At 41.3% G+C, this 13,261-nt stretch overlaps 1 protein-coding gene across 3 annotated transcripts in view; it reads right to left on the reverse strand.

Annotated features, from left to right (window-relative positions):
- The window catches only part of mapk8b (mitogen-activated protein kinase 8b), a 35,885-nt gene that overhangs the window by 9,872 nt on the left and 12,752 nt on the right, over window positions 1-13,261 (reverse strand). For 2 of the 3 annotated variants that reach the window (XM_030399281.1, XM_030399278.1), the window contains exons 3-8: window positions 12,248-12,377; window positions 11,588-11,646; window positions 10,019-10,157; window positions 7,241-7,406; window positions 5,490-5,561; window positions 2,324-2,506 (exon numbers count right to left, since the gene is read on the reverse strand). In XM_030399281.1, the coding sequence (XP_030255141.1) occupies window positions 2,324-2,506; window positions 5,490-5,561; window positions 7,241-7,406; window positions 10,019-10,157; window positions 11,588-11,646; window positions 12,248-12,377 (749 nt within the window). Of the gene's footprint in view, window positions 1-2,323; window positions 2,507-4,430; window positions 4,503-5,489; window positions 5,562-7,240; window positions 7,407-10,018; window positions 10,158-11,587; window positions 11,647-12,247; window positions 12,378-13,261 lie in introns of all 3 variants that reach the window. The other variant, XM_030399279.1, reaches the window with a different exon arrangement.

Genomic DNA, 13,261 nt, shown 5'->3' on the forward strand with positions numbered 1-13,261 from the left:
AGTTGAGTTTGATGGAGTAAGGGAGGAATGGCAACTATTCTGAAATCTAACTAGTTTAATTGTAATAATGTTTCCAGGAAGTAATGTGAGCTTGTTTACAAGGTACTCTTTAAACTTTTCTTTTAAACATAGTTTACTTTCAATGTTTCTCAACAAAAAACATTTTCTGTATCGTTGACACCTTACAAACATCTTACATGCTTGTGAGTCCTCCTGCATCATACAAACAACACAGGGACCAACTCGTATAGAACACTACTCCACAGCACTACTTGTGGTCAAAAGCTACTCGGGGCTCCTTTAAATGTTGCCTTTTAAACCGAAGCCACAGACAGAAAAACAGAGGCATCTTTTATTGGGGGCTGTATCTGGGGCGTTCAGGAAATCCGTCGTGATTATCATATGTTTCGTGTGAAAGCCAGCGTGGGCTCTCAAAGCATTCAGATCCAAATGTGAACATCCAACACATGCAGTCTGAGAGGAGCACTTCAGGGTAATACACTGTTGTCACACTCCTGCCTCTGTAAATTAATGAGGACAGAAAAAGATGAGCTCCATTTTGGGGGGGTTTTCTTTTTTTTGCCGCATCTCGCAGCAGCTCCACTGCGTTTTGCTGTGAGTCGTCCTGTCATCTTCTCTCTATTTGCACATGAACACGCTCGAGGTAAATTCCTCTTCACAGTAAACAACTTGGTCCTGAACTGTCAGCTTCCGTAATAAGTGCTTAATCTCAGGCAGCCACTGAAAAGTGATTTGTCACTTGGGCTTTGCTGTCAGTGCATGTTTGTAAGGCTGCAAACACACGGTGCAACACAAACTGATGCTACATGGGGGAAAAGTTCATCCTGCCGCTTTGACAAGTGCTTGGATTCATACTCTCTGAGCCACCTAGGAGGCATTATATTAATCCTTCAATTACGAAAAAAAAAACATTTAAAAAGGCCACCTGTGATAAATTCTACAATAGCAGAAAAGAACCAGCTTTAAAGTCTTTTGTTCAAATTTCTAGCAGTAAAATTGAAGCACATTGTGCCATAAAACCAGTGGCTCCAGAAACACTGATTGCCTCATTATTCTTCGCACCGTCTGGCATGCGATAAAACAGCTATTTAAATTTTTTACAAATGGATTCCACTTCAAGCCGGACTGTGCGCCCGTAATAAAGGAACTATGCAGCAAAGAGGTTTAAACTCAAATGGCACTGAATTGCAACCTCTCATCATTTCCCTTGTGCTATATATCATGGACATTAAAAGGCATACAATGCAGGGTTTGTCTGTAGCCGTTTATAAACACACCAGGTGAGTTAAGCGATTCCAGAGAAAGATATTTGGAGAAAAACAGGTAAAAACAGGCAAATACAAACTAGGAGTGTTTTGATAAAACCGTACTGACCGTGATATTCAAAAATTAAAAATAGATTCCATGTCAATAATACCTGTACGATATTACCTGATATTATCGATATTATTATGTAAGATTTGGCCTGTTGGAGAATTAATTTTTCTGACAGACAGGGGGCAGCATGTCACCAGAGTAACCGCTTTCTGCTGCTAACTATAGCCGCTGTTAGCTAGCTAGCTTGGTTGGCCGTGCATCTGGGATCTCAGTTTACACCACCAACACTGGACCGGACAAGCCAGTGCTAGCTGGTAAGCATGCAAACTTGAGCAAATACAGTATCTCTTCAACTCAATACATACATGTCATGATGTCAAAATTGCTATTTTCTTTCAAGTTCTGTTAATAATTTCAGTTAAATTTTAGACGTTTTCAACTAAACATCTTAAATATTGCACCTTTAAAATCAATTGTGTCCCTTTCAGTCCTTGCATTGTTAAAGAAGCGGTTGGCATTGCACCTTAACGCTGGATGCCATCTATGTTACAACACAAAAATCAAGTAGACATGGCAGGCAGTAACAAGTTAGCTACCTAGCTACTAGCACAGTTTGTTCTTATTGTCAAAGGAGATAACAGTTTTCTGCATACTGTAAAATATTAATTTGAGCAGTGTCATTATGAGGAATTTTTTTGCAATAATTGCTTATTGTGACAGCCCTTCTACCAACGCTTTGAGTAGGTGAACCACCAAGGCAAAGTGATAGTATTCTACAACCTGGGAATGAGACTCAGCAATCAACCATCTTTCTCGTTGACGCTCATAAACGTCAAAATAAGAAGAAAATAAGAACATCAGGCAAAAAGCAGGGTCTTTGCAAACACTTTCAGTGGGTCATAGGTGATGACTGAGATGGATAACCTTTGTATGGGTCATTAAATCCTGCAGAGTATACTTTTAAGGGAGAAAACAGCATCTTTACCTTTCAGTTTGTTGTGTTCAGAGTCTGCAGGAAACAGGACATCAGGGAAGAGCTTCTCAAAGCTGTAGCCAGCATATCGTGGCCTGTTCTCCACGTAGGTCCTCACCGACTGGTTGAGCTTCATGAGGAACTCCTGAGACGGTGTCCCCAGCTGCTCAATCACTTTGTTCCACTGGTCGATATCTTAAGGTTACAGTATTAAGAAAAGCACTGGGCTGGGTTTGGACAAAAGGAGCGCACCTTCCAGAATTGGGTTGGGTAATTTTTCAGTTCACTTATGAACTGATGAATAATAAAAAGGAGCCATCTGGAGTTGCTGCGTCTTGTACTACATTGTTCTGGCTTGGGTAGTTTCTAAATTAAATGTAAGTGCAACGTTGCTGGAAAAGGAAATGTCAATGCTCGGAGGCTAAAGAAGGTACAACAGATAGTACCCTCTTCTCTAAAGTGCTGACTCAAGATAATGGAGTGCATTTTTACTCATGAGGAAACGTCATAAGAGATTTGAATCCTTTTTAAACCTGTGCAAAACTGATTTCCAACATCCAGAAGTTCATTAACACTGCATATTAGATGCTCACCTCGAGTAGGATGCTAGAAATATGTTACTCTTTTTTTCTTGAGGACAAAAAACACAAACATACATACATACATACAGATGTCACATGTACGGATCTACCCGGAGGACACACAAAGGGATGCCTTGTTCAAATCTTTGTTCATCCTAAATTATGAATGAAGGAGGGAAAGTCTAGCCAGTCATACCGAAAAGGGAAAAGATAAGTCAGACTGTAACGATTTTGGACCGATGAGTGTTTTACATCGAGGCCTCAAACTGTTTACTTCCATTCTGGCTGACAGAATACTGAATGTGCTGCCTCACTTAGACCAAACATGATCCAACTTGACAAGAAAGGACTTTAACTGCTCCTTGCAATTGCTACCTCAGTTTCCATTTAGATTTAAAATTACACTGATGGACTGATATGTCACATGCTGCTGGATGGTAAGGGTAGAATAATCCCTTCAATCTAACAGACAATGGCTAACATGGCCCAATGTCAGACTGAAGAGTGAGAGACCCGCTTAGCCCTCCAAACTAACCATATATGCTAAAGAATATGCTAATTATTATTATCAGAATGATCACTTTAATAGACATTAAAAATGTAATATTAGAGACGCTAGTCAAATATAGAACTACACTTTTTACATGTCCATGAGCCACATCAGTGGATAATATTAGCCCTTTTACAGTGCTAAAGTCCTACCATTTCAAGCTAGCTTCTGCTGCATTAGCTTCACTGAGTTATTTTCATAGGCTTTCTAAAAACCTGAAACATGACATTGATATGATCTATCATAGCAAGTTAGTTAAATGGTATACTACTTTAGCAGACTAACATTTAAGCACATCATTATTTTAACCAAATAGAAAAAAAAATGGCTAACACTGATGCAATCACAATAAAAAAAACTTGTTAGCTGCCATTTCTCTTAATGTTAGTGTGCAACACAAAACATAATGCTTTAATGTGTCATGCTAATGCTATATTAACCTTAGCTAACCAAAGTCATCTATTAGGATATTACAGTGTTACAGAAGCATAGCTTCATGAAGCTAATGTAAAGTAACACATCAGTAATAAATTAATATGGCACAAAGAAGTTCCAAAATGTAAACTTACTGACCAATAAAACAACTAGAAGTGTCAAATAAAACACTTATAAGCGCATCATTTTGAATCTACATCTACTCATATTGTGATCATTCAATTAATCCCAGCATTGTGCTTTTTAGCCTAGTTGAATAGCATGCTCGGTCAAAGAAATGGAATAGATCCATCATTAACGTTATTACACCTGTGCTGTATTATCTGAGGAGACAAACTGTCAGCTGTGAAAACAGGTTTAATCCTCTTCAGCTCAGTCACTGAAGGAAACCAGCGTCAACCCTGAATACATTAAACATCTTCACTCATGAAACAGGCGCAGTAGCTTGGCAGCTTTTCCCGTTGTGTGCAAAGATATGAACAAGATGTCAGACAAAAGGGATGAGACAAGACGGCATTTCGGGGGTTTGGATGGAGGTTCAACTTAAGGATACGATCAGTGCCTGGAAACAACACACTACCCCGGACCATTTCAGCCATGATGCAGCCAACAGACCAGACATCAACTGAAAAATGAAATGACAACCACTAAATTAGCATGCAGGACTGAAAAAACAAAGACAAAAACAAAAACAAAAAAGCCCTCAAAAGAACAAAAAGGGAAAAAACATGATGTGGTGCGAGGTGATGTGTGTGATACATGACAGAAATGAATTACATGCAGTTGAGTGCACTCTTAAACCTGGGTCAGCATCCCACGGGGCTGAGGAAATTGATTATCATCTATCCTCTTGGCTAGCATAATCTGTGTATACTGCACATTGCTGGAAGAACACAAGTGTAACTAATCAAAGAATGATTTCTGCTTCGGGAAACAATCAGAAACAGTGAATCAGAAGCTTTGAAAAGAGAGACACTGACTCTCAAGGTCTTCTGGAAATGTTTTTGCAGAAATGCATCTTAACACCCTCAGTTATCCTCACTGCAATTCATGTCTGATGTGTTAAACTGGAATATTCTGATCCATGAGGCCAGAAATTAAACATTTTTGGGTGATTTTCTGTCACACGTGTGACACTGTAGATTCAGGACTCACAAATATTTCTGTAGCCAAGCATCAATTCAGTATTACATTTTAGAGCCAAAATTAATCTGATTGCTGCTATGGCATCTACAAATGGGAGGCAGTTTGAAGATAGTGAGGGTACTTGTTTTTGCAGTGTGATTCTCAGCTATGGGAGAGCAAACTATTTAATTCTATTTCGGTTTCCTTATGTGACAGTCGTGTTTTTGAAGCAACAGTTCGGCTGTAGAGGTGAGTGAGGACTGTGTCTTGTGACTTTGTGCATCTGTGAGAGGAGCAGGTGGGTGGTTGCAAGTCAAAAATGTCAGGCGAATCTGAGAAATAGAATTTCTGTAGTTGCTCACAGGATTATGATCTCCGTGCGATCCGTTGGATGAAACTAATGGTTCTGAAGAGACGACAGACGTTTGTATGCTGTGTTTTGTTTCACAAGAAGTGCCAGACACTGCTGCAAGCAGCTCAAGGATACAATCCCTTCCTGGAAAAAGGATTTTGTGGCGAACCATTTCTGCCATAATGCAGCCCACAGCCCAAATATCCACTACATATGCGCAGCATAAAAGGAGGGAGAAGAGAGTAAGCAAAAAAATAATAAAAAATGCAACAAGTCAGCAGAAAAAATTAGGGTAAATGTTTTTGGTCAAGAAGACCAAGGATGAGTATTAGTATTTACAAGAATCTACAGAGTTTTGCTATAATGGGAGCTTTATTGCTTTGTATCCACCTCATTTTGTTTTCTGATGGCTATCCAAAAATCCCCAAATTGCCCCAGAAATGACTATTCAGTCATTAACTACTCGCCGTCATGCTGATAGAAAGTCAAGTTTTTGTATTTAAAATATTTCTGGAGCTTAACAGCAAAACAGTGTTGCAGCATTCCCCTAAACAACTGGAGAAGAAGATGGGGACTTGTTTTAAAATATAAAATAACACAGAAAAAAAATTTAAATACTGTTCGTTCTGCATAATTCATGTCGCCGGAGGAAAATTGCATCATGTACAATCTTATCATGTGGTGAAGTACATGTCCCAATTTCAGATGGGGTGCATGCTAACGCCATTAGCCTAGCAGCCACAGTGAAGATCTCAACTTAATAAAGGGTGTCAACATCTTTGTAAATCAATTTGGGACTTCAGGGCTTTGAGACGCATGGAATACACCAAACGAGCGGTGTGGAGCCACTGAATGGTTTATTTTCTTCTGGGTTTTTTAACATTTTCAAACAAGTTCCTATCTTATTCAATTGTTCAGAAGAATGCAGCAGTGCTGTTTTGCTGTGATTGTCCAGAAATGTTTTGTTGACTTTCAACTGGCATGGGGGTGAGTAGACATTGACTTAATTCTCATTATTGGGTTTCCTTTAAATGGCTATTATGCATCTGACTTTAGACCAAAAAGGCTGAGGGAGTTACATGTTTATCAAAGGAATGTTTTGGATCTGTTACATTTCCTGTAGAGACTCCAATGGGCAGATTGACACCACTTCTGTGCCTGTACACTAAATATGAAGCAAGATAGTTAGCTTAGCATTAAGACTGGAAACAAGGGGAAACACCAAGAAACACCACCAAGAAATATTCCAGCACATAACCACTGTAACACCACAAACTATTGTTTTAACGGTCAAGTTTTAATATTAAGTAGTGAGTTTTAGAGGTGGTGGAAGTCAGGTTTTGTTGGTCGGTGCATGGCTAGCTGTTTCCTCCTGCTACCAATCTTGGTTCTAAGCTAAGCTAACTGTCTCCTGGTCTTAGTTTTATATCTACTGGATAGGTATGAAGGTTATATCAATCTAAAACATGGTACATTTCCCAAAATGCTGAACTACACCTTTCTTACCATCGTTCTAAGCGGGAGCACTGAGTGAAACTGCAGAAGCATGCAAGTGCCTGTTTTCATTCTGCCATTTTTATCCAGGCTGTAAGGAGCTCAGGACCGGCAACCTCTTAATAAAACATCAAACGCATGCTAAAGCACTGCTGGGAACTGGAGTCCCCAGACAGGAAGTTTCCCACAAAGCACCGATGCCCAACATGCCAACTTCCCCCTGAAGTGTGACCTTTACAGGAAGAGGGAGAGTGTGTGTGGGAGCGTGTTTGGGAGGTGCTGTCGAAAAACACATCTCAGTGGAGAGGGCCATGCAGCAGGCCAGGCAGCAGCTCAGGAGCTCATCATTGGCCAGTTGCTGTCAAGAAGCTGCACCCCCCCCACCGACTCACCATTGGCCTGGTAGCCCATGCCCAAGATGACTTCGGGGGCACGGTAGTAGCGGGTGACTACGTAGGGCGTCATGAGGAGGCCGGTGGCGGCTGTCCTGGCCAGGCCAAAGTCCAGGATCTTCAGTGTGCAGTCGGACTTCACCACGATGTTGCTGGGTTTAAGGTCCTGGACAGAAAACACAACACAAACCTGATCAACACTCAGGTGGTGCTACCGGTGTGGTACGATATGGTGTAATTCTGCTCTGAAAGGTGTAACACTTCATAATAACCATCATTATGATGGCTGCCTTCAGCTCAATGACGTCCGTGCCACAGCTGTGCTCAGTGAAGACTCTCTAGTTTGATTTTAAGAGCTCCAGACATGGTTCGACTTGCAGTCAAAGTTTTTCCATCTTCTGAATTTCCATCGGGTGAGTTGTCACGTCATAAACAAGACACGGTGCCGGTGGCTACATAATCTACTAATGGCTATCTGCCTATTTGTTTTTTACAAAAAACAATTTGCCAGCCATGACAGGTTGACTGGTCGGTGTTAAGCATAATTTACATAACGACAAATTGGATCCCCTGTCTATCATTTCATGTCAATCATTTTTGTCTTTGTTGTGATCACTTCCTGGTTCAGAGAATTATGCATTTCTACTGCCATGTATCTCACTAGCAAACAATGCAGCACTAATATGACGAAATTTGGACGCTCTGCATGTACAAATCATTATAATCATTGTTACTTCTGGACAATGAGTCTGTTGTGCTCAACTGCCCTGAGAGGTTTGTAAGTGTGTTCTGGAGGCAGCGCTTAGTGACTCCGAGCATCCTAAAAACGACTCGAGAGCTCCCACCACAGAGACACAGTCCCAGAAGAACAAGAGAAACTTTGGCGATCCATGACTCATATTGCATCTGTTCACCTTATGAAAGCTTTGCGTGCCGAGCCTCGCTGATGCGAGCGGGGCTGGTTAGCTGCGCCTGTGGCTCAATTAGTTCTGGCTGGCAGAGCAGGAGGAGCTCCGCCGATCTACTGCTGCGTCTTCCACTGAGGGTGATTGACAGAGTGCTTCGCAGTGTGTATCTGTGTGTTACTGTGTACGTGTGTGCACATACAAGAAAGATACTTTGTATGTCGCTGATGGTGCTTTAGGGTGTGTGTGTGTGTGTGTGTGTGTGTGTGTGTGTGTCTGTGTGTGCAATCCCGTGTCTGTTTTAAAGTGAGCAAGCACCTGAGTGTGTACATGTGTTTTACTGAAACCTGTGCATCATCTCCTGCATAACAAACCGTTACTGTGGCTGTGTTAGCTGAGGATTTCGTATATTCAGTTTCACAACAGGGAAATGAAATGAGATATTGGCAACTCCAAAATTAGAAAGGAACAGTCAACTATCTTTCCAACAGTTAGATGAGAAGACTGATACAGCACTCATGTCTGTGTGGTGAACATGAAGCCACCACCACCAACCTGCACCTCTACGGTTCACCGATTAAAATGTTATGGGCTCTATTTCAGTGGAAAATGTCAAGAAGAGCACAAGCAGCATTCTCACTATTTCCCTCACCATTCATTTGGCTTTGCCCATCTGTGTAGTATTTCAGTGCACACAAACAGGAGGGAGGTTCATTTAAATAAGGCACGACAAAGAGAGTTGTTGATACATTGGTGGCAATGTGACTTTGCGCTGAAAATATATGCTCAGAACCTTGTCTTTTTCTGGCACGATGTCAGTCAGCTGCCATTTTGATGATTTTTAATCAACAAAAACAAACCAAATCTTGGAGCAAATGAGCAGCAATAATGCACTAATGCTTTAAAACACATACACTTCTGTATTTACAACAACATTTATCAAGCACTGTACAGGTAGTGGATGCATTTAGCTGAAATTTACAAAGACTGGAATCATCACAAACCGGCCCAGCATCAGTGATGGGTCTGCACAGAACACAAAGGATACTTAAAGGCAACGCCCACCCCAGCCACAGTCTGTTCAGCCTGCTGCCATCTGGCAAAAGATACACAAGTATCCGCTGCCGTACCACCAGATCAGCTTCTTTCCTCAAGCTGTGAGACTCCTGAACTCATCCTCCACACCCCACCATCAAAACTTCATTTTTATGGTGAGCATAAAGCAACTACAATTTGCATTTCAATGCATTGTTGTTAAATGACCATTTAATAAACCCTGAAGATATAACAATACCATAATGTACTGACAGTAGCAATATGACTGAAATAGCATCATATTGGTGCGCTTGGAGACGTCCATGCAGTCTACCACGCTCCAATTGTTTTGCTCTTGGATGATTAAAATAGGGGCCCAGATCTCCTGTGCTTAGTCCATATAAAAACTGAATTTTATAAACTATAGAGTGTGGCTTTAAAAGGGGGTTTTGGCCCAATTTTCTCCACCAACTCTCAGCAAGTGTATTTCTAAAACAGTATAACTATTCCTGCAACTCCAAACATAAAGCTGAAAACAATATACACAATCAGTCTCCTGCTGCTCAGTTGGCTTACACTTGCTTTCCAAAGCCATATTTTTCTGGGGAACAACTGCCAGCCACATAAGGACATTTTGCTGAATCTTATCAACATATGACTGTTGGCAGCCTGGTCACTGCTCATTTCTCCAACTTTCTGATGCTGAGAGCCGTTCATCTGGAGCTGCATATCTGTTTGTTCATATGTGTGCTTACGATACAACATTTGGACCTGCTTATCTGGAGCCACCTGAACACCTGTTTATGTGTGTACCCACGTTTGCATCAGTGCGCCTTACCCTGTGTATGATGCCGGCAGCGTGCAGGTGTTTGATTCCGCACAGCATCTGGTAGAGCAGGTAGGACAGCCTCTCGTGGTCCAGCTCCATCTGAATCACCTGGCAGAGGTTAGCATCCATCAGCTCCATCACGAGATACCTGCAGGGGAACCGCAGAGGGGAGAACAGTCACGCAGTGACACATTTGTTGGTATTTTACAACCAGAGAGCTCTGCACTTAAATGCAAATAGAGCTGCAACGATTGCTTGATTAGTTGTCTTCTTTTAAATTCATTTTGATAATACGTTTTGAGAATTCTATTCTACCTTATTAAATGTGATTATTTTCTCATTTATTTACTCCTCTATGACAGTAAACTGAATATCTTTGGGTTGTAGACAAGTTGAGGACATCATCCTGGCCTTTGGGAAACAAAAACGAAATGTTGCTGATCATTTTCTGACTTTTTTCAGACCAAACAACTGGATTGACCCAGAAGAAAATTCTTCATCAGTGAAAACAATCATAACTTGTAGCCCTAATTGTCACATTTTTGTGGAAAAGGCTCAACTTCGTTGGCAATCTACATCTTGATCTCCTACGTCCTCACCCACACAGTACTTGCTTTCCGTGGCATTTAGGAAGTGACAGTTAGGGTCCTCCTTCTCAAAACACTGATGATGTTATGTTATCTGGCAGCTGTTACATCATCGGTCCCAACAACCCTCCTACATGGAGTACCAACCTGAAGACAGATTTTTATTCGAAGGGAAAACATCTTGGTGACAGAGCGTGACGCTTCAGACTGAAAGTTTACATTCCATGTTTTAAAATGGTTGTAATTAACTGTGTGCCAGGTTGACTTATATATGTATATAAATAGGCTGAAAACCGTATTTATAGAAATTGGAATAATGTCTACTGCTCTGAAATACAAGTGTGGCTTCAGGTACACACATGCATGCACACACACAGGCAAATGGACTGTTCAGCCTCCATCCTCCAACTGTGTGTTTGCCCTGAAACCCTCTGGCTATGATTTGTCCAGTTTCCTTTTTAGCTCCAATCAGGCAGACACAGCACTGCGCGCGCACGCGCGCACATGCGCACACACGCACACACACACACACACACACAGAGAGCTGCTAGAGGATGGCATTAATCATGTTTGTTCCTGTCATACTCGGCGAAACCATCACTTCCCCCCACATCCCCCCACATTAGTCCTCCACTATCTGCGAGTCCACAGCCAGTTTCCACTCGCATAGGTGTCTCGTCGACTTTGAAACAGATCCAGGTGACTGCCTTACATGCCTCGATGATGATCGTATTAAAGGGAGTGTCCACCCCACTGTTTTTGTATGTTGAAGATTTTGTGTTTTACCTTCATAGATACTTTTAGTTAATCCACAAGTTTTGCAGAAATACACCTGCCTGTACTATGTACTTGTAGCAGTAATTTAGGATACCACACTAACCACAAGCCCCTAAAAGTCACATCAGATAATCCGACCCACCAGCGTGCTCCATCCTGTATTGATTTTACAAACACGCAGCAAACAGATGTCATCTGGCTCACTGATACTCACACATCTTGGAATTCTTCCAGTGTCTTCTGTGGTGTGAAAACGTTTAATAGGCCGATTATCTGCAGAAAAAAGGAAAATAAAAACAGTTATTAATCTGCAAGTCCGGCGGGGAGATGAAAGTTGGCAGTGAGTGGCGTCATCACACCCAGACGCACCGCCGAACCAGCAGGGACATGTGAAAGGTGCAGCAAGCAGAGCATCAATCATGAGTAACAACAGGACATTCTCCAATTCAAAAACACCACATGATAAAACACGTTGCAGCGGCAGGTAATCCACAAGCTTCCTGTTTTCGACATCACCTGTCAATCAGACAATGTGGGAAGACTTCTGGATCATTATGACTCGTTGACAGGAACGAGGATGATTTAGAGGCCAAATGTTTTCCAGAGTTTTCCTAAGGGGTAAGCTCTGCTTGTCTTCGGTTATTTCTATTGAGAATTCACTGCTCTCATATGTGTGTTCATCACATTACTCCATGGCTGGTTTGAGCTCAGAAATAGCCTAATGCGTTTAAAACCCGACGCAAGCCTGTAACCAGAGGAAACACACCAATACGAGACGGCATGCAGTGTCACTCCTCGATATCTTCCATCACTAATGGCTAAAATGAAGACAGAAACTTGCAAAGCAGCAGAAAAACTGTCAGAAAGCTCTTACGTTCTTGTGGTTGACACATTTCATGAGCACCAGTTCTCTGTAAGCCCGTTTTGCGTGAGTCTGATTCTGGAAGGGCCTGCTCAGCTTCTTGATGGCGACGTTCCTCTCCAAGTTGTGGTCGTACGCTGAACTGTGGCGAAGAATGAAAGCAAAAGCTTAGTCAACAATAACGTGTGTCAAAAACCCTGAGAGTACTTGTTACTTTAACCCTTCACGCTCTTATCCAGTGACTGTTTGCAATGTTGAAGGAGGAATGAAATCACAGGTTGTACTCTAACCAAGCACGCTTTGGAGCAATTAAGCCGAAAAGCTGATAAACAGGTCGTACCACTGTGTCTTTTCTTTTCCACAGTTCTACCCTTCAGGGCTCTCAAAGTCAGAACATTAGCATTTCCACACACCGCGGCTTTAGATTGTTGATATCTCTTTCGTGAACCACATAATGTCAAACTGAAATCAAATCAAATCAATGTATGCACTCAGAAATCATGCCAAAATGTATTGTTAGAAAAAAGGGTGATTTACAGTTAAATCGAATTGTTAAATAATGTAGTCATGTGTCCATAATAAGATGGAGACATTAGCTTGAAAGCTAATGTGTGCTGTTTAAAATCTGTGTGTTTCTTTGTATTTGGTCTCAGGTCAGTGCCGCTGTCCGCCTATTTTACTAAAGAATGGTCATGATTACAGCTTGTTAAAAGACATTCAAGGTTCACTCATATTTTTACTCATAATCACTCTCATTTAAGCTTTCCAACAAATCCCAATGGCAATATCTCTTAAGCTGCTAATTGCTTCACTATTTTTATTGGCTAGTCACTTGGGTTGTACCTTTTGGGGTTGTGTTGCATTAGACTGAATTATACTTAAGGGTGTCATTAATATTTTTCACCTCACATACCTGTACTGAAGAACTAGACTTGACTTAGACTGTATGAAAATAAATAGTGTGAGTCAATATAAATTTGGATGTCACCCTTTTGTACTCTTTAACATAATGTATCTTTTTTTTAC

Source organism: Sparus aurata, chromosome 20, assembly GCF_900880675.1.
Source record: "Sparus aurata chromosome 20, fSpaAur1.1, whole genome shotgun sequence".
NCBI lineage: Eukaryota > Metazoa > Chordata > Actinopteri > Spariformes > Sparidae > Sparus > Sparus aurata.